This window comes from Tiliqua scincoides, chromosome 1 (genome assembly GCF_035046505.1).
Source record: "Tiliqua scincoides isolate rTilSci1 chromosome 1, rTilSci1.hap2, whole genome shotgun sequence".
Classification (NCBI taxonomy): domain Eukaryota; kingdom Metazoa; phylum Chordata; class Lepidosauria; order Squamata; family Scincidae; genus Tiliqua; species Tiliqua scincoides.
In genome coordinates this window covers 183,808,700-183,833,055 of record NC_089821.1, presented here as the reverse complement: position 1 = coordinate 183,833,055, position 24,356 = coordinate 183,808,700, and the positions used below count along the sequence as shown (strand labels likewise).

Sequence of the window (24,356 nt, the reverse complement as noted above, 5' to 3'; positions counted from 1 at the left end):
ACATACATATACATATATACACATACATATACATCCTTTAGACATATCCAAGTAGACATGCATAGAATTGATTGATTTACTGAAAAACAGGCTAGCCTCAGAATAAATGAATGAATGAATGAATGAATGAAATAACTTGGTAGCAGGTGCCATTGAACGCTGTGAAATTTACTTCTAAGCAAATATGCATAAGAATAGAATACAATTTGCATTATAAAAAAGTCCATTCTTTCCTCTGTTTTGCAAGTTCTCCTATAGCTGTGCTTTGGGTGCATTTTGCAAACTAGCTGTACAAGTAAAGCTTTACAATAAAACACCTTCAGAACACCTTCAGAACATACAAAACACCTTCAGAACATACTAAAGACAGCTGGTGGATTACAGCCCAATCTTGAGCTGCCCGCAGCGCCCAGGTCCAGCGGCTCCATGGTGGGCTGCCACCGGATCCTGCGCCTCCCGTGCTACCACGGGAAGCTCCTCGTCCCCTTCCCCCTAGTAAGGTAAGCGGCCCCACAATGGGGCTACTCACTTTATCGGTGACCTTTTAGTCACCGCTAAAGTAAAGGCACTCGTGTAGGACAAGCAGCCCTGCCCAAGCGCCTTGGATCCTGCGGAGCTCAGCTCTGCGAATCCACCTCTCCCCCTCCCCGACATGCCTCCTCCATGCCCATGGCCATGCCTCCCCCCTCCCCAGAACGCCTCTCCCACACCCCCAGTCATGACCCACCTGCTGTTCCGCAGCCCGGCGGTCTGGGAGACTGCTGAGCCGCAGAACCCAGGCATCCGCCACGCACCAGCCCAGCTCCGGTGGGAGCCCAGAGGTAAGCACCGCAAACGTGTCTTACAGCACATTTGCAACTGTGGTCAGCGGCGCAGAGCTGTGGCGCGGGCCACGGGATCGGGCTCTAAAGCCAGCTACACCCCATGTTGAGTGCTAATTTTCCCACAACTTCAAACACAGAGTACTACAATGTGACAGTGCTGAGGCAGAAGACAAGATATGGTTGAGAACTGATACTCACAAGCTTTTCCTCTGGTCCTGCTAATGATGTGAATTAATGTTACCTTTGAATCAATCAATCAATCACGAACAGGAGAAAATATGTGTAAATGAATTTATTTTTGTTTGTTTTTTAAATGCTCACTTGCTGAAGAACTCTTCAGTAAGGTTCACATTTATGTTTCATCAACTGCTCTCGTTAAGTTCACTTTGGTCATACGAGTAGTCGGAGGTGTACCTCCTCGAAGACCAGCCAGGAATATCTGGGGTCTAGGTACATTACTGCAGTTCTCACGTTTGGTCTGTGTGCTGGAATCTTTCATCCGGTATACCTGAGTGGCATTATCTCTTCTCATATGACTGAGATTAGTCTGCATTGAATGAGTTAATTTTTGGCGCAAGTTAGCCTAAATATAGAAAAAAAGTTATGTGAGTTCGCACAACTGACCAATGGATTTTGTTGCACCTCACCAACAGTTCTATGTTAGTAACAAATATGCAAACATATTGTTGAATGAAGTCAAAATGTAAGCTGAATTCCAATGTATTTAAAGACAAGTACAGTTCATATCATCTCCTGATATGAATGGGTATTATAACAGACAACTCCTGTTCTTCTTGGTGAAGTGGACAGCCCAATCCACCAGGACCACAGCACCGGTCCCTGGCATGCTTCCCTGGCAATAGCTGTCGTGAAAGTGCCATAAAGCACTAACAGCTGAGCAGAGGTAGGTACTGGCATGGAGGCCAGTGTGGGCTGCTGCTGAGTGTTCATACTGGTTGGGGACAATAATGGACCTACCCATCACCACACCCTGGGGCAAAGGTATGTGATGCCACCCCCATGTAATGCTGTCCCCCATATTTAGTCAGTGCAACGGAGCCCCACATGATGCTAGGAGCGACTGGAGAAGCCTTCTGAGGCTTCCCCACGTTCTTAAAGTTGTTATACAGTAATAACTTCTTTTGTTACTTTTGCCATCTTTAACTGCACAGATCTCCCAGGTAAAGTTAACACAAACCAGTTTGATGGCTTTTCTCCTCAGTTCCCATTCATTCCACTCATAATCCTTCACAATAGTTGGCGGTAAAATATGAGTATCTGTCTGGGTAGAGCTGTCACATTTTGATATTGCCTTCTGCAAATGTTTGTCTGCAGTACTCAGCTGGAAGAAAAACAAATCAGCATTATTTATTATTTCTTTTTCGACATTTTTGGGGGGTTGGATTTTAAATAGGTTTTTTGTGTACCAACATATAGATTGTCCCTTTTATTCCCTTACAATCCCCTCACAAGGGAAACAATCTTACAGTTGCCTTCTCAGGCTTCCTTTGCCTCTTGCTGAGCTATTGCCCCCTGCCCATCTATCATTGCTTCATGCAGATAGGCTTTTCTATTCTTGGGCAGAGCCACTGCACCAGCCCCTCACAGCCTGCTAAAAGGGGCTTGCCTCCTCCACTGGCAGGCTCCCTGGGAACCTTTTCACTCCACTGTCCAGGTAATGCACCTGCCCCCTCACCTTCCTCCCTTCCCTTCCTCACCTCTTCTTCTCCCCCAGAAGTCTTGCCCTCAGGGCACTCCTCTGGTCTCTCTGCTTCCTGTTTTTCTTCCTAGTTCATGTTTCCCCTCAGTTATCCTCTTCACCCTTCTGTCTCTGTTCTCCTCTCTCCAGGACTTCACCTTTCTCATGTTGTCCACCTACCTCCATTTTTATCTTGCTTCATTTGCAAGGTCTCTCTTTTCCTTGCTTTGCTGGCCTTTCCCTTCCACTTGCCCTGTCCAGTCATCTCCTCCTCATCTTGCCCATACTTCCCTTTAATCCTTCTTCCCGCACCATCCATGTCCAAAACAGCTGACAGTTGGGCTGAGGTACTTGGTGCCTTGGGCATCAGCAATTTCCTAATGCTGGGAAGATCATCAGGCTTTGAGACAAGAGGCCCTGTCCCGCTCCAGCCACCCTCCACATCTCCAGCTGTTGGGACTCACAGCTTCATGTCTAATTTTAATCAAGGATGAATGTTAATGAGTCAACAAACCTCCTAAAATAGACACTGCACCCATTACTGGGTGTGAAAGACAAAGGACTCCACTTCTATTGGAGTCCTCAGCCAGTAAAGGAGAATCCTTTAATTAGCTGATCCCACAAAGTATCCCATAGGATTCTATGGGGAAAAGAGTCTATAAAAACTCTGAGCATTAGAGCCTCATGTTCTTTGCTCCGTCCACTTCATTTCTGTCCTGCCTTGCTGCCCATTTGTGAAGCATTAACCTGATGGTGCTACAATAAGCTACCCCCATCCCAGCTGCTGTTCAAGGACCATCGTGCAGCCAGCACCCAGAATTAGTAATACTCTGTTCCATCTTTTCTTTCCATGTTGTCTCACCATCTATCTCCCCGAGTGCAACCGAAGCTGCTGAGTCAGTGCTTGCTGCCTCTCAATGTGCCCCTTCTCTCCAGGAAAGCAGCTTTGGCTCTCTTGCTCTGCTTCCCTCTGTGATTCAGACTACTGCCTGCATGTCAGGGCTTGCTTCATCAAACTCTTTCTGCGACAGCCCTTTACCTATGAGGTTAGCTTGGTCTTGGCTTTCTTGCCTTTGGCCCCTGCAATGCATCACGCTCAAGACAACAAATATGGAATGTGCAGTTCAGTCATTGGCCTACAACTCCCATTATCGTCTGTCTCCAACTCAATTATGCTTAGTGTTTGTGACTTTCTGAGTAGTGTGTGTGTGTGTGTGTGTGTGTGTGTGTGTGAATTCAGTCTATTTTCCCACTGTTTTAGAAGTGGCCCTACCTGGGCCTCAGAAGGCCTTAAACCGTCACTTCAGGTTTTTTTAAAAAAGGAAGGGACATTTTAAGGATTTACAAGGCCTCAGAACATCACTCTGAGGGATGATGAGGCTGCGTGTGTCCTCCTTGGCACTCAGAACAGCCGCTGGTTGCATTCAGAGGGGGGCCAGGGGGTGACCTATGGGCAGCCCTCAGACAGCCCTCAGACCACCAAACCTCAGCTAGGTGCCACAAGCAGAATGTGGCCCCTGGGTTGATGTGAGTTTGACACCCCTGTCCAAGTAAATTTATCAAATCCCCTTAATCCAGAGGTTCCACAACTGGGGCACCAGAACACCCCAGCTAGGAAAGTCCAGTTACTGCCTCCTTCAAAATAGCTCACCTCTGGAAGTGGGTCAGAATAGCTTTAGGGAGCAGTTTTGAGGTGCAAGGATGACCACAGAGGGGTCTGCAAATCCCCACACCCTCTGGAGTGCTGGTGCTGCGCCCATTAAGTAAAAGATATATATGTCTTTTTTGTGGAGGCTGCATGATCATGGAGGTGCCATCGCCATCACACTACCCCTCCAGGGGGCAGTGATAGGGCTAACCTAGTTGGAAACCTCCTTTCCAGTGACTTCCTTCTTCCCCTTCTTCTTCCTAACAACTGCTGACATACAGATTCAGTCAAAAGAAAAGGCCAGAAACAGTTTGTCCCGAGTCTAGCTAGAGTGAGTAAATGAACAAGCTCAGCTAGGTATCATTTATTATGCCCCCTTTCTTGATTATCTTAAGTCACCACAGTAAATCCTTCTTGTTGCACCTTTCACTCCCATTTTCCTTTCCTTGTTGAGTTATACAGCTGTACCACTGGCCACTATACAGCATCCCTGCAAACAAATTACTTTCCCCCATGTTCATGTTATGCATGTTTAAAAAGAGCACACACACACACACACACCCAGTAACACAATGCTCCATCAGAAGGTGGAAGGTGCAAGGGGGAAAGTGCAGAACTTTGCCTCAGAGCATCCAGCTATCTGGCACCAGCACTCCCTAAATCAATCAAGTAGGGATGCAGTGAATACCTGAGAATAAGGGGCAAGAGATTCATATTGCTGATGAAGCTCCAGCAACTGAATAAGCTCTGCAGATTCCTTTGCTTTTTCTCCAACCATCTTAATATATTTCTCTGGATTCTTGGCAAAAGCATAAGCAGCTTCCTTGGAACTAAAAGCATAATTTTTCTCCTTATGTTTCAGAACTCCAATAGAAGGATTTCCTAACAAATACAAAGCACAGAAAATATTTCTGTATACACATGTGATTTCCTCATGACATTCCTGTCGCTGATGATACTATTTTGCTTTCAAAATAAAGGTTGCAGCCCCATCTACATTTTTTGGGATGTAAGCTTGATTAAATTCAGTGGGACTGATTTCAGAATAAACATTGACTAGGATTATAATATAAAGATTATCTGAATGTTTAACCTTTTTTCAAATTCAGTCAACTTTACGTTGCATTTTAAAAATCAATTTAGTAAGACACTAGGGAATGTCATTCCTAGTTTTCCATTTTGTGAATTATAGTTGAAAAAACACTTTTATTAAAACCAGTGACAACAGCCCAATCCTACCTAACTCCTCTGCGGTGATGCAGCGGTGTCAATGTGGCATGCATAGTACCCCAAAGGGACGCTTTGGCCTCCAGAGGCCTCCTTGGGGTAAGGGAACATTTGTTCCTTTGCCCTGGGATAAGACCATGGCAACCTACTGGGTCTACTTGGACTGCATGGACCCATGAAGGTGGATCAAGCCTGGGAAGGGGAGTGAGAATTCAGTAGATGCCGCTGCCAAACCCACACCCTTTCCTACCCCTTTCCGGCCTCCTTACAGCCCATCACCACCCTGTTCCACCCACCCCACCCTATTCTTCCCCCACTGTGTCTCCCTCCCACCCCCTGCACAGTCAGGTTTACCTGAGATAGTGGGTGTCCCCAGTCCACTGCTGTGCAGACCCTGCTGCTCACCGCTTCCAGGGGTGGCCAGGCTGCACAAGCTGGCATTTTGCATTTGTGACCGCTAGAAAGCACATTACACCACCGGAATACACATTCTGGTAGCATAACCAAAGAATAGGATTGGGCCGAAAGTCTAGTTTCTGCTTTCTTTGTGGAATACACAACATTGAATTCCTGTCATGCAATCTTAAGTGCGCTGCTGTTTAAATATTCTTTAAATCAGTAGGATTAACTTCCATGTAATGGTCATGTGGAGCTTAGGACCTTCCTACCCAATAAGCCACTTCTGAAAGTCAGGAGAATGTTAGGGCCATGTGATTAATGAGTGCTTTCAGCCCTTGTTTATTTGTTTTTCCTTACAAAATACTAATCTCTGGGAATGTGTGGGAATGTGTGAAAGTTGGAAAACACAGGAAGAGGAGGATAGGAGGGCTTTAGCACTCAGCCTATGCTGGGTTGCTATTCAGATTTGCACACCCTCCTATCCCTACACATTATTTATAGTTCAGGGTTTTTCTTTTGTTTTTTCTTTTTACTTTAAATAGCAATCAGGACAGGAATGACTATAGGGGTTGATAAAATCCCCCCCCCCCACTATGATTTTGGGCCATTTCACATTGTCGTCTCCATACCTCCCCTCCCATGCAAAAGCAGAAAAAGAAAGACTGGTCAAATGCATACATTAATTGAAACATGCTATTTGACCCTTCACCTTTATGCAGCACATGGACAAAATATAATACCCTCATAAACCACTGCACATGTCCAAGGACTCAGAACAATTTGATCCTGACCAGTATAAATAAAAACATTTTAATTTGATTCTTCAATAAATCATTTTTTGGCACTGATTGGCTTGATCTTTTTTCCTTTTCTTTTTTGCTCTGTGGTTGGCCCTCCTTTTGGTTGCTAAATCCTACTGCTGCCATCTCTTTCCCCATCTTCCCTAAACCTCTTGCTCTGTCCTAAAGCTTCCTTTTCCCACATGGCCAACCCAGCCATGAGGCAACCTAAGAAAACTTGCATCACTGGCAAATGGGGGGGGGGCGGTGGCAAGTGGATTCAGGGTGCCCTTTAACATGAAGTTTGCCACTGCCTCGCTCCAGGCTATCATAGATACAAGCTACACTGATCTGCTTCCTGCTCACTTGAGGAAGAAGCAGATCATTCTACTGTTCTATTACACTGTTTTCACAAACCTGAAAGGGCAGGACTTCTGGTTTTATGTACAGGGACCATGCAAGCCCTTTAAATAAAGCTGGAAGTCCCACACTTCTGGGTTTGTAAAAACTAGGCAATAAGCATGGAAAGGGGCTTTTTTCCAGCATGCAGTGGCATTGGGCAGCAACCTGGGTAGTGCTACCCTGCTTCCTCTGTTTCTCACTTCCCTCAAACGCCTCTCACATGCTTATTTTCTCCTACTGTCTCAAATTCTAATCTTGCCACATACAAGCAGCAAATAAAGTGGCCCTCAGTGGTTGGCTTATGTAGCAGATTGGGGAGCAGGTGGCTACTCGGCTGGATTAATGCTGATGTAAACCAACAAGAATGCACTTGAACAGAAATATCTGAGTTGTAATTGGCCTACCTGGGAGCAAAAGACCATCTTTCACAGCAAACGTGTATGCACAGAAACCATGGTACTGAATTAGCAGTTGGTTAAAATTAGCTATGGTTTCTGGAAACAGCCATTCCTCTTTCTTGAAGTCAGAAATATTTACTCTGCAATCTGAAAGACAACGTAGTCAAAGAAACCACTGACATGACAATATTGCATACAGGATGACTTAAGAACAAATTATTGACAACATCACTAAAATAATCTAATCATATTCTATAGGTGCAAGGTTTCTACAACTGGTTTGAAACCTCTGAAAATCCTGGTGCAGTACCAGTATAAAGACCTATTGCATAATCTACTTTTGGTTGCATTTTAATATATTTCTTGTTTTCCTTTGTATTGCATCCTCCTCCTCAAGGGAAGGGCACTGCAGGGTAGTTTTGGCCAGAAGATTGCTTTGGAAGAAACAGCTCTCTACGATTTTGGTATCTTTGCAATACTGTGCTGGTTTGCAAATATTATGAGGACACTCCAGTCAGTACTATTAGCGATCACAGCATCAGCTCTCCTACCAACACCAAACCACCTGAGTGCAGCAAATTCCAGCTGTTTGTTCCAGAAGTTCCAGTTCTAGTGATGTGCAAAGTAGGTGGGGACTAGTGAGGACCACACAGCATTCTGGGCATTTCCTAGTCTCTCCATTCAAGAAGTGGAGAGAGTTCTCAGGCGAAGGCATACGGGTGACACAGTGACGTAGGAGCGCGTGTTACCCTACCCCAGATGCCATTAGGCCCTGCGTCACTTCTGGTGGAAAGTGTGTGTTTGCCCTTGTATATACGAGTCTCCATGTGTGGCATGCACATGTCACTCATGATGCTATGTGAATGGTGAAGGGGAGGAACACATGCCTGCTTTCATCCAAAAGAATTAGTACACTGGCCTAGTAACTGTTTGACCTTGACCATAGTTCCTTCCCAGCCTTTGCAATAAACCAAGAGAAAATACTGAGAAAATTGAGAGTAGTGGGGGGGGGGGGAGAACACACTGAAGATTTAATAAAGTAACAGTGATAACAGGGTAGGATAACGGTTTACTATCATCAGAGAAGAAAGAGGAGAGGCTAGAAAAGGCTTTGTCTAATGGGGGTTTTCAGGAGGAATTTCAAGAAGGAAAGAGGCTGTTTTAGACATCAGTATAGCAAAATACACTACTTCAAACTAATATAAAGTTGTTCAAAAGTGTGTGAAAATGTACAGTTCATAAACATAGTTTAGTACCAGCAGTTTCCTTTAATCTTTCCTCATCGCTTTTCACAGTTATATCTTCAAGAAGAGACTCCATCACTTCTTCTGGAAAGATAACTGCGTGGCTTCCCAAGAACTGCTGGAGACTGACAGTCAAGTTGTTAAGGAAACTGAGTACCAGGATCTCATCTTGAAAACTAGTCCAAAGGTTAGAAAGTGCAATAAATATAGGCTAGAAGACAAACAAACAAACACAGAATTAAAGCTGCATTTCCATTATGTCTGCAAATCTGCACTTTAAACATACTGTTCTTTATGGGAAAGGCACAAGGTGGGTAAAAGAAACAATGGGAGATACATTTATGACTGGATCCTAGTGAGCTGCTTTGAAATACACAATTGGCATCTCTTGTACCTCAATGGAATTTTTTCCTTTTGTGTGGGTGTGTTGGTGTGCTGTGGACAACCAATTTCAAAATTATATTACAAACTATGCTTAAAACATTCTTCACTTCCAAAACCAGTCTGCCATATCACACAGGATGATTGCTGTTGGATGAAAGAAAAAAAAATTGACCCTGTGCAATTCTAGAACTAGCTAGCCTCAGGATAGCTGGAGCCTGGCATATGAGTCAGAGGACTGACCAAACTCAGCATAATATATGAGAAGGCAGCTGCAGAATATTGTAAAAGTACATATTTGATCTTTTAGAAACAAAAAAAAAACTCTTTCAACTCTCAATTTAATGGACTAATGAGGGGAAAGGGTGTTCGTTACAGCCAAAAGTCCATTAAATCCAAATGCACTGAAGTAAATGGAGTTGTGCACGTGTGAAACATATATGACTAGTTTTTAATGAGGCAGAAAATGTCCCTTGTTTCTGAATTCTGTAAAAATTGAGGGTTCACTATAATTTTCACTTGAAAACATCCTTGCAATTTAGAAACTTACATAAACCTGAGATGTAGGCACAGCTGTCTTCGCTCGAACCACATTTTTCAGTTGTTCCATCTGTGCCGAGAGCTGCTTTTGCATAATTTCAACTTCTTGAGCACATGTGATCACATCAGACTGAAAAGACAGTACATATCAGGTAGTGATTCTAACATTCTCTACCCAATTACTGAATACATGTTTCATTAACATGTACATGAAATGTGGTGTCATTTTAGCCTTTTCATGTCACAAAGTAGTTGCGATACCTCTGTACTCAGCACACTTCCTCAGAATTATGGGTTATGTAGGGGCCAATTCCCAAGTACATTAAATTGCAGCCTTGGGCTGATTTTGTGATATGTAAATTCAGTGATAAATGGGCAGCAGCAACAGGTAGCTGTGTCAGGGCTCAGGAACATTATGCAACCAGTCACCTCTCCAAGCCCTTTCTGCTCTTGCCTTCATTGTTTTTACATATCATAAAATTAACTCCTCAAGCCTCCACAATCAATTCCTGCAAGCCGGATTTATGGGAGTTCACATATTAACAGCCAAATCCTATTCCCTGCCATGCTGTAGCATGCAGTTGCAGCATGGAGGCATGCACTGCATGCTATGGGAAAGATCAGGAATCCTGTGAGAAGTTAGAGGAAATCTTTTAACTTTACTTCTCCATGGCCTGTGGATCTTCTCCATAGTCCTCCTGGATCTCCTTGGACCTACATCACTAATACAGTTGGTGTAAGTCTAAGGAGAAAAAAGGGGAGGAACTGGGCAAAAGGAAGGGGACAGGGTTTTGGCACATGCTGGTACTGCTAGAATCCCTTCCTCCATGATCCAGCCCAAAACTCCCCCTGCCCTCACCCTCACCCAAATATGCCCCTGCTACTAACTTATGGAGGTTGACACAGGCAGCAATCCTAACCACACTTTCCTGAGAGTAAGCCCCATTGAACAAAATAGGACTTACTTCTGAGTAGACCTGGTTAGGATTGTGCCCACAGTCTGAGATCTGTGGCAGCATGGCTCCGATGCTGCCACTGCGTTGCAGCAGTGGTATGGACTGACCTGGCAGCAGTGTGCTCTTTGCACCATCGCAAAAGCCGCATAGGATTGAGGCATTAGTCAGTCACATGTTAACTGTAGTTACCACTGACTAGACTTTTCACTCAATAATATAAACATAAACTAACTGTCCATTGCAGAGAATGATGCTCTTTTCCTTGTGTGGAAAAATAATTCAGTGCAACTTAGAACCTGTGAAGCCAATGTAGTTTTAACAGCCTGTATTAAAAGCCACAGAAACAATGAATATATATGCAGGTGTTCTACAAAAGATGCCACGTATGATCATCTCACCAGGATGACACAGAGAAAGGCCTCATGTTGTCTCACGTTGTACAGCACTTCCTTTAGCATGGTCACTTTCAGTTCCATTGCAGCAGTACGACTCCGGTGCATTACTTCAATCATGGCTGTGTACCGGTGTGCTAGCTCCTGGGAAGCATGCAGCTCTATATCTATATGGTGGGTGGCTGCTGGGATAGCTTCACTCAGGATACCTGGTACTGTTGGCATAAGTTTAGTTTGAAACATATGGGGAAAGTATGATTGTTTACTTAGCACGTCAACTTCCTTTTCAGTAACTAGCAACAGGTATTTTCCAACAAACTCAACAAAGTCTAAATTATCAGGGCTGGAATATAAAGGGCTCCATGTAGCCTTTGGTGTGCACATCAGAGTTTGGGGTGGCATCATTCCTTTCTCTGGAAGTCCCTTGCCCACTCAGAATAATCTCTCATGAAAACTGGGAAGCCGTCCAAAGCAGCATTCAACACAGTATGAGACGGAGTACCCACAAGGAGAAATCTGCACAGCTCCTGCACAGATGCAGAAGGACTTTAGGCACATGCACAGAGTTCTTTGTTCAGGTCTATTTGAAAGAGATCATTTAAAAGGGCAGGTTTTTTTAGTCATTAACTATCTTCTAACACAGTGGTTCTCAAAATTTGAGGGAGTTTTACTCCCTCAGTAAGTTCTTACAGGGGAGGGGCTAGGGCAGCAACGCGATCCCCAGGATCATGTCGCTAAGGGGGGGTAAGGGGGGTGCATGTGACTTACAATATGAAGTCAAGGCTGCAGCAGGCTGCAGGAGGTGTAGGGAGCCCTGCGCAGCCCTCCACAGTGCTCCCCAAGGCTTGGAACTTTCACTGAAAGCAGGTGCAAAGCATCTCCTGCAAAACGGAAGTGCTTTTCTTCTGCTTTCAGTAAAAGTTCCAAGACTCAGGGAGCTCTGTGGAGGGCTGCACATGGCTCCCTACACCTGCTGCAGCCCTGCATTGTAAAACGTAAGTGGAAAGCACTCCCCTTGCCCCCCCCATACGGATGCGATCCTGGGGATCACTTCCCTACCTCACCCCTTCCCCTGCCCCTCAAAGGGACAGGGGAACCTTTACACGAACTGGTGGGTCACAACCCACCAGTTTGAGAACCACTGTTCTAACAGATTGGCAAAGTAATCAAGGCTGCAATCCTATGCACTCTCACATTGAACACAGTGGGACTTACTTCTGAGTAAGCCTGCATAGGAGTGTAGTGTGAATAACCCAGAATTTCAATAATATTGCTGTTTTGCAGACAGTGGAAACAGTTATCACACAACTGAACAAAACAAATCATTTATTGCTTGAAAATCAATTTAAATGCACTGCCTGCACTTAGAAGGACTCCTGATATAACTGGATATAACCGAATATTTTTTGAAAGTGGTTTAAACATGCAGTACAGATACTTCCTTAAACTGAGTGCCTGCAATATGTCTTTCTAAGTTTAGGTGTATATATACTCACAGTCATCAATGCCTTCTCCTCCTTTCCCACAGTCCTTGTTGAATAACCGAATTCCTGTGACAATCATGGTGAGCTCTTTTAGCTGCTGCTCTTTCTCCTTCTTAGTGAGAGAGAGAAAAGCAGCAAGCTCTGTTTGGGGAAACACACTCTGCAGGGCAGCTGCAAAATATTAAAAACATGTACCATCATATCAGAAACATACACAGAGAGAAGACATTCATGCAACAACTATAACATCTGATAAATGAGGTAAAAGATGAGTACTGGGAGATCTCTGGGAACATGACTACCATTTTGTTATTGTTGCTCTGTGGCCACCATAATGGGAAGCTTAGCCGTTCATGAGGCTTGACTACACTGCAGATAATGGTTTGAATCATAAGATCTGGGACTGGTAGTCTGTCTACAGAATGTGACGTTCCCTATCGCCTCCTCCCCACACTATTCCCCCCTCCCCCAGCACTCCCGAGACGGAACAGGAGATGGAACAGGATGCAGAAGGGTGGTGGGATTGGTGGAAATCCAAGATTCTCCCTCCAGCATTAGCAGAAGCATCTTCCACTCCAAATTTGTTTGTGTGTGTACAATACTATACTACAAACCCTTTTAGGGCACAATCCTAACCAACTTTCCAGCACTGACCTAGTCACAATGCAGTCCCAAGGTAAGGTGACAAATGTGCCCGCATCTTGAGGAGGCCTCCTTGACTGCCTCCCCACTGCAGGATGCAGGTAGACCACATTGGCACAACTATGTCAGTGCTGGAAAGTTGGTTAGGATTGCGCCCTTAATGAATTAAAAACACATAAAACTGTTCTTCCACTGAACAGTTATCTTACAGATATTTACTGCATTTTCGTTTACTACGACATGTCAAACCTAATTAGGCCTGAAGACGTTAATGAATAAACTGTATCAGTGGTTCATGAGGTAGTTGTTGCAACCTGAAAGTGGATTGTGGAAGCCTTATACACACACACAGAGCTGTGAGTGTTAAAACTACTCTGCCTCTATAATCTTATGTATCAAGGGAACCTACACTCTGTAACCAGAAGAAATTATTATGCTGATTAAGGTAGCTGTTGCCCATCTACTAGTTTTGCATCATTAATAGCTTAATATTGTGGGCACTGTGCTCCAGCAGTACAGAGTGCTTTATGGCTGTCACAAACACATTTTTTACAGCTGGGCCAGTGCGGCCAGCAACTCCACACCAGTAGCCTTCCCATGAGCCCCAGTGCCTGTAACTCTGCACAGAGGGTTGACAGAATGGGGAAGGGAGGGGCAGAGAGGAGGGTGGATCAAGGCCAGGGAGGAAGTGGTATCAGTTGGAGTGGCAGGACTGCCAATATCCTATCCCCAGCCTCAATCCACCTTCCTGGGTATATTTGAACTTGTGCCAACTAAGAGCTCAATCCTATCCAACTTTCCAACACTGTGGTGCAGCCTTGAGGTAAAGGAACAAATGTTCCCTTACCTTGAGGTGGCCTTCATCACTGCAACCCCACCACAGGATGCAATGCACGTCCCATTGGAACAGCTGCCTCAGCCCTAGAAAGTTGGATAGGACTGGGCCCTAAACTGCTGACACAGGTCTGAGCATTTGAGCAGCAGTGACATACTACCAGGCAAAGGAACAAATATTCCTTTACTTGGAGAAGACCTTCAAGACTTTTGCCCCACAGGATGCAGCACATACTCCAGTGACGCAGCTTGCATTAGCAGAGGTGGTGGTGGTTTTGATAGCATTGGCCTGTAATTCTATTTTCAAGAGACAGGCTTTCAAAGAACTTGGATTTTTTTTTTTAAGAACTACTAGATGATTGAAGAGGGACAGAAGCAGAATATACTTTGAAAGCGAAAGTTCCACCACAGTCCTCCAATGTGAGCTTCTATCAAGTCCGGTGGGCAAAATTGCTGCTCCCTCTACACAGTTCTCTTGCCTAAGCAGCAGGTGAGGGCGAAGGAGAGGTGAGATGATACCTCTCAAGAAGCCACCAGTAGCAAACTCCTCATTACGTATTTGAATGGCTTTTCTTACCTGTTGCTTCTCTTATGACTTTGATATCTGTAGGGGATCCGAGGCCAGAGCGCAACAGCACATAGCTGACAATCTTTCGATAAACACTTTCCAGTTCTTCTCGGGACCGAGCACGGTTATCTGTAATTTCTCTGCTCACAGGAGCAAGCCTGGACTCCAGAACACGATGCTGTTCATTAATTAACTCAACTAAGAGGAAACACAGATAGAGAATCATACAAGACCTAGTTTCATTTTTGGTGTAACCTGTCGGCTTACCATGGAGAGATCTAGATTTCACTGGAGCAGACGGCATCTCCCTCATCTAAGAGACTCATTCTGTAGCTGTACGTCAATTCTAATCCAAGGCAAAGAGAAGTAAAAAGACTTGCAATGGACATCAATGAAGCTTAAGAACATAAGAAGAGCCCCACTGGATCAGACCAAAGGCCCATCTAGTCCAGCTTCCTGTATGTCACAGTGACCCACAGGATGCCTCAGGGAGCACATATGACAACAAGATATCTGCATCTTATTGCCACTCCCTTGCATTTGACATTCTGAGGTAAGTTTGAGGCAGGTTTTAAATTTATTTGAAAATGTCCACATCTTACAGGTTCAAATTCTCCCATGCTCTACACATTCATTAGACCTGGTAACAGTTCAAGGCTAGATATATTTCATTGCTGTAACCTATAGCTCAATCTTAACTAAACTGTTCACGCTGCAATGCCAAAATAGCCACAGCTGAATCCAGTGTGGGAAGCCCCAGCAGCCGCTATGGGGTGACTCAGGCCTGCACTAGCAAAATTGCTGACACAGGCCCAAGCAGCCTCATGTCTGTGGATCAGGCCCAGGAGGGGGATGGGATCTGGCAGGACCCTCTGCTGCTGTCCCCACCTCTCTCCCAGGCCTGATCTGCACACCCCCATTGCCACCCCCCACCCCATTACACCCACTCCCTGCACAGGTCTTTGTGCCAGTGCCTGCTAACACTCAGTCATTGCTAAGGTTTCCCAGCACTTTCACAACAGCTGTTCCTATGACAGCTAGACTGGTGTGCCAGTCGTGGAGAACTGGGTCCTTAGTGTACCTGTTAGATCTAACTGGTCCAGGATTTGAGCTTTTGACTGTATTTTTTAAAATAAACTCATCCAAGATTTCAAAGCAATCAAAGGTTTGATTTACTTTCAAAGCAAAGTAAAAGATACTATTTCATCTAATACTGCAGAGTGCAGCTAACTGCCAATAACTGTCTGCAACTCTATCAAAATATCCATAACAAAAATAGATGCATTCGTTCTGCCTTATTTGCAGTAAATAGTTCTACACCACAGATTACCTCGGTTTGTATAGTTCATATCAAAATAAACTTGCATCTTAATGGTGTCCAGGGATGGGTTTCTTGTGTCAAGTAGTCTGTCAACAGAAAGCTTAAAAAGAGAAAACAGTGGAATGAGTTCCTTCCACTAACAGATTTCTGAGAACATACTGCTGGGTACACAGCAGTGTTGTTAAATGCCATGCTGAACACATGGGGGATTCAGAATCCACCAGTAGATGTCTTTTAGAAAATAGTATCTTTTACTTTAGAGCAGGGGTGCCCAAACCCTGGCCCTGGGGCTACTTGCAGCCCTCAAGGACTCCCAATGCAGCCCTCATAGAGCCCCCAATCTCCAATGAGCCTCTGGCCCTCCAGAAATTTGTTGAAGCCCACAACTGCAATTGCTCTCAGCATGAGGGCGACTGTTTGACCTCTCCTGTGAGCTGTGGGACGAGGGCTCCCTCCACTGCTTGCTGTTTCACGTCAGTGATGCAGTAGTGGCAGCAAAGGAAAGGCCAGCCTTGGTTTGTTCATGGACTTCTATAGGCCTTGAGCTATTGGAACACCTTCATTCATTCATATAAGTTCATCTTTAATATATTCATTTATGTAAACTTATGTAAATTTATTCAAATTTTAAATGTAAATTAATTCTTTTTTTCCTTGGCCCCCGACACAGTGTCAGAGAGATGATGTGGCCCTCCTGCCAAAAACTTTGGACACCCCTGCTTTAGAGCAATTTTAGAATCTGATCAAGTGGCTGAAGAGCACCATTTCAAAGACAATATATTGCTGCAGTTTAAAGCAGCAAAAATAGCACCTGTAATTCACTTGTCATTAAACAGCAGAATAACACAACCCTATCAGGGGACTGGTACTGGAAGTTAGAGAGATTAGAATTGGATTATGTGCTATTATCCAAATCCAATGAGTCCAGGCAGCCAAAGGAACTTTGATGCATATATGAAGCTCCTCATCTGCAAGAGGTTCCTCATTCAGTCACTGGATGAGGCAGCTTCCTGCACTCAAAGCTATGTGAGTGTAGAATTGCAGTCAACTCCCACTCCCAAAAGGAGTTTCATATGCATATTGGACCACACAAGGAACTCTAGACCAAGAGTTTTATGTAAAACAATCCCTCCTAACTCAAGACTGCAATCCTATGCACACCAGGGATGTGCAGTGTGGGTGTGGCAGAACCTCCCCATCACAGTCCATGGAAAAGCACTGCAGTTGCCCTGCCTGCTTACACCTGAGGAGGCTCTCCTTACACCAGCTTTCTCAGGTGTAAGGAGAGCCTCCTCAGGTGTGAGCAGACAGGGCAGCTGCAGTGCTTTTCCAGGGACCGTGGTGGGGAGGTTCTGCCTCACTGCACATCCCTGATACACACACTCTTAGGAGTAAGCCCCATTGAATACGGTGGGACTCATTTCTGTGTAGACATGCATAAGATTGTACTGTGAATAATTTAACAAGCCAGAATAAGAGTGAATAAGCTGCAACTTGCTGCAGTTGCTCAAGCATTTGACTAGAACTTCCTTTCTGAGTCTTCTCTATCTTGTAGGCCACCTTCAACCTGACACCAATAATCTGCTGTGGCCTTGACACCCTCTTAAAATCACACAAGGAATTTTTCCTGAAAACAACGCAGCAGCAGTTTTCTGTGTTTCTTTCTTCCAAAACCAATTGGCACATGTTCCATACTGTCCCCCTTCTGGTCCTCAAAAGAGGCCATGGGGAAGTGAGTGAGGAAAAGACCCTTGGCATGAACATTGTTCCACTTGCACAAGACTGGATCCAAGTTAGAATTACTATGACTGAAAGCGCTAGAAGTCACTTATTCATTAGATTTCCATTGCAGTTTTATGGAATATTGTATTTAAATTTTGTGTTCCCCCATTGGATGTACAATATTAAGTTTCAGTGTGGCTTAGTGTGCTTTAAGAAGCAATCAATTCCAACTAACGTCAACATATAACTGTGAAATGAGGATTAATTCAAATGCTATTGTTGGGTTATATGTGATCTTAAATGGGTTTGCTATTCTGTGCTTAAAGTGATTCAGCATTGAAATGATTTTTCATTTATTTAGTGAATGTCATAGGGAAGCAATACTTAAATCCTGCTGACTTTCAGCACAAGATTGCAGCCTTTGGGCACAATGCACAGGGAAGTTCTTCCCATTAGCCCCAGTAAACTTAATGAGAGTTGGGCTACTTCTGTGGGATGTAAGATGAACAAAAAATAAGTGTGGATTTTTATTTGAACTTTAAAAAAAGGTGTGCCTAACTCTTTTAGGCTGCAATCCTAACCACACTTTCCTGAGAGTAAATCCCATTGAACAAAATAGGACTTACTTCTGAGTAGACCTGGTTAGGATTGTGCCCGTAGATAATTACTGCTAGTAAAGACTCAATAGTCATGCCAAGTCAGGAAATCTATTTAAGATCTTTTTCCTAATTATCTGTGCTATTTAGTTAACAGAAATCAGATAATGTGATCTCTTCAAGACAGTATTTACTATACTTATTTAAGTCATTTCTTTAGGCTGCAATCCTAACCACACTTTCCTGAGAGTAAGCCCCATTGTACAAAATAGGACTTACTTCTGAGTAGACCTGGTTCGGATTGTGCCCTTAATCAGATAAAAGCAACTCAGGTTGCAATCCTACACACAGTTTTCTGGGAGTAAGCCCCTCTGAACACCATGGTACTTACTTCTGAGTAGACCTGCATAGGATTGCAGAGTCGATTGCATAAGGCAGTGGTTCTCAAACTCTCCAGGAGACTTTGAGAGCCAGTAAGTCTCTGCAAGGGCAGGGGGAGGGGGCAGCGGGGGCTAGGGGAAGGCAGCAGCGTGATCCCCAGGATCAAGCCGCTGCCTTCCCCCCCTAGGCTGCCCCCACCCCTTAAGGGGGCAGAGACCAGGGCCCTCAGGCTGGGGCGTCGCAACACCCCAGTTTGAATAGCACTGGCATAAGGGACTGCTTTACCTTGTTGATAGTCTGAATGCATTCACTAATATAGGGATGTTATCAAATAAATATGTAGAATCCTTTAGAAAAAGACAGAATTACCTTAATAAGCTTTTGCACATCTGCCTTGGTAAGAGTCCTGTCCACATTAAATTCATTTCTTGGATCCAGTACAACAGCTTTCACCTATACGTCAGCAAACATTTTTTTTCAGAAAAAGCTATACAGAGTAAAACTCCCATAGCCCAGCATCCAATTGTATGACACTCCCAACAGTCTGGAAGCAAAATGCAAAAGCTTAGCTCCCCTTTCCCTTCCCCAGTTTACAGGAAATCCTGGTGAGCACATTGCCTTCCATGCACTCTGCTCCATACTGCCCTGCACACTGGCCTTCTCACTCAGGCTCCTTGTCCACTATGAGGCTGTGGAGGTGTTGGATATGCTCAGGTTTGCCGGTGGCTCAGCTGGTTTGGCTCTGGATTTGTGTGATAGCAGAACAGTTCTTCAAGTACAGCACCAGAAGCAAGTCAAAGTATAGCAAGCTCACATCCATGTAGCTGGGGTTTTGCAATTACTCTGAGCTGCTGTGGCTGCCTGAGTGACACCAGCAGCACTTTGGCCTGGCACACAGCGCGTGCATTGCCAGGTCTCTCATTGGACCCTCTCTTATTGAACAACCCTCCCACCCACCAAAGTTAAGTGATCAACCATTGGTTGGCTGTGGCCCCAATCTTATGTAGCACTGACACTGATGGAACTAGTGTTCCAGCTGTGGTACACACTTTGCGGCTGTTGCAAACGGTGATCAGGAAGTGCACATAGCTGTGCTTCTGTACTGCTGCCAGAGATGCAGAGGAAGCCTTATGTGTGGTGGTGGGGAGAAGAAGGCCTGCCAACAGCAGTAAGTTGGAAGGGTAGGTGTAATGGGACCGGGAGTTGGCATAGTGGGAGGAAAGTTGGGGCATGTTGGAAGTGGGAGGAGGTGACATCTGGTGTGGGCTACTTGTGCTGAATGCTCTCTCCACCAAAGTAAGCCAACATACCACATTTTTCCTCAGACTTGCTCCAGAGCTAAAGAGCTGGTGTAGGTCCAAGGAGACCCATTGGCAGTCACTGGGTTTACCAAGGGTTAAAGAAAAATAATTGCCCTTTCCCCTCCCAAGCTTTCCAAACAACCCGCTGCTACCACCACCATAGCATGCAGTGGAACCGTTTTGGTGCATCTGCATGCTATGGCAGGAGAAAGCATAGGATTGGGCTGTGTGTAATCATTTCTAATGAATAGTTTTTCTGTTGGAGTTGCTGCTCCTTTGTATAGTTTTGCAAGCACATTACATTGCAACCTAACATTCCCCTCCCCCATAATCCCTGTCCCTTCCTAAGAGAAACTCTCCTGCTCAGTGACTTCTGCCATGAATCAGCACTGGGAATATACCCCTGGGATTTCATTTTGGTTTTTCAAGCATGTTTCATTGTTCTAGCCCAAATCTCTACTGCTCCCAAGAATGATAGCAAGACACCATGTTTCATGTTCTCATTCCTCACAGGCTTATGGCACCACTTTGACTAAAAATTACATCCCAATCCTAAATATGCATATTTGTTTGCTCCAAATCTATTCCAAATAGTGTGCAAAGGACTGCACAGGACTGCAAGGTGCTTGCTTTGAAGAAAGTCAAAACACAAAGCTTTATTGCATCCTATCCATCACTAGCCTACCTTGTCCAAACCTATATTCCGCTAGATGCAACTTGTATTTTTTTGCTTCTTTGTTTATTATTATTTTCATGACTCAGGAGTGAAATGAACATGACTAGAAAAGCATTGAAATTCAGCACATAGGTACCATATCTATGGTACTTACCATGAAAGCCACCAAAGTTTCTGATACAGTTTGTCCTTTCATGGCACATTCTTGACCTATTTCACGGATGATGTTTTTTATGACACTTTCAGCTTGAGAGTGAGCCATTCTGCATTGTCAACAGATGAAGGATGGTTATTTGTTAAGGTACATTGCAATTTTCTCCACAGTAGCTTTTACTGACAGTACTGTGATTGCCTATTCACCTCAAATCTCCCAGGTTTTTTAAAAGCAACCTGGACAGGCAGCAGAGGTGATTTATGACTGTGTTTAAAGACAGCAGGCAATAACGGATTACCCCAATAACCTTTGTTCGACATGTGAAATAAACATTATCAAGAGAGCAAGACTACAGTTTAGTGCTCTGACAATGGAATATCAAGGATGAGATGCCAAAGTTCTTGTGTCCAACCTTTATTTAGTGGTGCCATTGGAAGGTACAGAGAGGCCCAACAACCCATACCAAGCGAAGCAGCCTCCATCAGTGCTGCGGTACTGGTGATTCTTCTATGGGCTTTGAAGTTTTTCTCCTCAAAGACTTTCAAAGCAAATCAATCTTCATATAATTGTACCAACGTTACCACTTGCTTAGCAATTCTGAAATGCCTGCCTCCTTGCAGGGAAGAACACATACAAAGTAACGCTTTAGGTAGGAATCCTACATGAGCCCAGACCCCTGGTGGCCAAGGGACAGGTGTGGTATTTTTTCCATCTTTGATCACATATGCACTTTTAGAAAAGTTAGAGAAGTTTCAATACCATCTGACACACATCCCCAAGATTACCATCAGCCATATACTGGTGGATTCAGGCAGCAACTGTTACCCTGCACATGCCTGATCTCGTCTGATCTCAGAAGCTAAGCAGGGTCAGGCCTGGTTAGTACTTGGATGGGAGACCACCTGGGAATACTGGGTGCTGTAGGCTTATACCATAGTCTTTCGAGACTGAAGGTTGCCAACCGTTCAGGCAGCAAGAAGGCAAAAAATGACAACCACATGGTAGTCATGAAAAACTCATTGTGTGGCACTTGCAATTGCCTGGAAAAGCAGCTGACTTCAGCTAACCATGATGTTAACAGCCAAATCCTACCTCACTTCCCCTGCACTGATGAAGCTGTGCCAAAGGGGCGAGCACTGTGGGGGAATTTTGGGCCCCAGGGTTTCTTCCTGATAAGGAACATTTGTTCCTTTGCCCAGGTGTAAGCCTTGTCTGCCTATGCAGTCTGCTCAAATCTGTGCTAGCTTTATAGCTGACACATGTCTGTGTTGACTTGGAAAGGCAAATCAAGGCCAGGAAGGGAGATAGGATGGTGCTGCTGCTGCTGCTGCTGCTGTCAATACTGCCCCCATCCCAGCCTCAATCCACTCCTCTCTCCAGCCCATCTCCTCCCCTCCCCATCCCTGCCACCAACAGATTTGTCTGGGTCTAATGGAATTTCTCCTGCACTGCCACCATTTGCAGCAGCACTCCTAAAATGGCCACTAGCAGCTATGCTTCCCTGCTGTAAACCCATCTGTGCGCTGGAACAATCCTGGATAGAATTGGGCCATTTAGCCATTGTTTCTACCCTTCAACTTTTCTGGATGCCCAAATGGCTGTGAAAGAACTAGTAAAATTGGTGTAATTCTAAGGACAGAGAACACCAAACATCTCCCCTTGGCATGACAGGGGAACTGCAGCAGGTTTTGTACAGGCTGACCCACAATCACTAGAATAATAGTATTCTCCCTAGCAGAAGTGGTCAATTAGCTTTATAGGTGGAACATTAATCAACAATTTATACAAGAGCCAAGAGAGAGAAATTGAATACGATAACTAGTAACTGTTCATGCAAATAGTGCCAATCTCTTTTCCTTGGTCTTATATAAACACAGGGTGACCAGATATAATGGAGGACAGAGTGCCTGCACCTTTCACTATTGTATAGGAGAGGGAATTTTGGCAGGGGCAGCTTTTTAAACCCTTCCATGCTGAGCTGCCCCTGGCAAAATTCCCTCTTCTATACAACAGTGAAAGGTATAGACACTCTGCCCTCCATTGTACCCGGTCACCTTGTATAAGTATCTTTTGGTCCTAGACCCTTATTAATACTTTTGCCAAAAGATAGTACAGGTTGGGCATCCCTTATCCGAAATGCTTGGAACCAGAAGTTGTTTTGGATAACTGATTTTTCCATATTTCACAATACTTGCATGCACATAATAAGAGACTTGGGGACAGGGTCCAAGTCTAAACACAAAATTCATTTATGTTTCATATACCCCTTCTACACATAGCCTTAAGGCTATATACAAAATAATAATTTCATGCAAAATAATAAAAACGTATAAAATTATACAATAATTTTGTGCATGAAGCAAGCTTTCTTTAGGTTAAAAAACATTAAAAAACCAGTCATGCTGGCACTCAAAAAAGTTATGTTATTTTGGAATGCTGGAAAGTGGTGCTCACCCTGTATAAAAATACTGTAAATCAAATAAAAATTGTCCATAAATACAGCTACTGCTAATGTGGAGATTGCTGTTTCCCCCCCCCCTTTCTTTTGCTAGGGTTCCCCTGCCTGGCAACTATGTTGATATGCAGAAATTCAACAGGTGTAGCTTTCTCAGACCCAAAGATGTAGCAATGGGGAAACTTCCCCTGGTCAATTTCTGCCCGTTTCCTAGCAGTAAACAGCATAGGAATATTTTGTGGGCGCATAAGCCCTCCTGAAGCTCAATAGGTGCATTTAATAAATACAGTACTCAGTCAGTGCTGGGTACTGTCTGTGGTCTGCCCCACTCACCTGGCATGTAAAATGGCAACCCCGACCCACCTTTCTTCCCGTCCGACTCCGTTAGAAATTCTCCACCGAGAAAGATGAACAGCAAATTTACTTCCCCCCCTCCGCTCCGTCACTAGAACGCTGACTCACAGAGCATCCTTTAGCTCTCCCCTTCCCTCCTCAACAAGAGTTTCACGTCGCCGGCCGCTCCATTCTTGAAAAGAGCACAAGCGACGGTGTTTTGAACCGACGAGCTTCGTTTCCATAGAGCCCTCAAGAGCAGTGAGGCGGGGCTAAAAGTCCAGAGTGGGCGTGGCCTATCTAGTATTCTGCAGGTGGTGAGCTGTCAGCACAAGTATTCTCTGGGAAGAAGTACCAGCTTATCAGTACTTTTCCAAGCATTTTACCCCCCCCCCCCAGCTCTAGGAACAGTTCCTTCCCTCCTAATCTTCTCCTAATCCTACTGCTATCTCTTAGCTTTGCTTCCCATTCTTCCTCCTGCCAGATCCACAGATACAAGGGGATGCCAATGGTTCCCAGACTGTGGGTCAGGACCCACCAGTGGATCACGAGCTGATTTTTGGTGGGTCACAAAAAGGTTTTGAAACATTAAAAAAAAAAAAACTTTGCAAGCACTCTTACCTGTTCTGAAGAAGAAAATTGTTAGTTGGAATGCTAACCTGTGGCATGAGGTATTCTCCATACCCCCAAATTAAAATGTCACATTTTCCCATTTCTTCTGTAATTGGCGCGCCATAGATCACATGTGAACTCAGTTCTCTTTTTTGAGGGGTGGTGTCTAGTGGGTCACGATAGATTGTCATTTTAAAAAGTGGGTCCCAATGCTTAAAAAGTTTGGGAAGCACCGCTGTATAACAACTACATTGGTTGAAATTCCCTCTTCTGTGTTAGCACCCATCAAATGTTAAGATAAATAGTGCCAAAAGAGGCTCAGAAGCCACTGAAGTGTCATGTGTGAAAATGGACAGGCTGGGGACACACACAAGTTTTTAGCACAGGT

At 44.5% G+C, this 24,356-nt stretch overlaps 1 protein-coding gene and 1 pseudogene across 1 annotated transcript; one reads left to right on the top strand and one right to left on the bottom strand.

Moving 5' to 3' along the window:
- Positions 1-1,138: 1,138 nt before the first annotated feature.
- CFAP206 (cilia and flagella associated protein 206) lies at positions 1,139-23,433 on the bottom strand. Its single transcript, XM_066610019.1, has 13 exons — positions 23,357-23,433; positions 20,569-20,677; positions 18,807-18,890; positions 15,748-15,838; positions 14,427-14,615; positions 12,386-12,544; positions 10,896-11,104; positions 9,552-9,671; positions 8,633-8,831; positions 7,383-7,523; positions 4,860-5,053; positions 2,023-2,166; positions 1,139-1,407 (listed from the first exon to the last, which is right to left on the bottom strand). The coding sequence occupies exons 2-13, from the start codon at positions 20,674-20,676 to the stop codon at positions 1,177-1,179; spliced, it is 1,869 nt and encodes a 622-aa protein (XP_066466116.1). The 5' UTR covers position 20,677; positions 23,357-23,433; the 3' UTR covers positions 1,139-1,176.
- LOC136638125 (5S ribosomal RNA) lies at positions 21,379-21,495 on the top strand (annotated as a pseudogene).
- Positions 23,434-24,356: the final 923 nt, after the last annotated feature.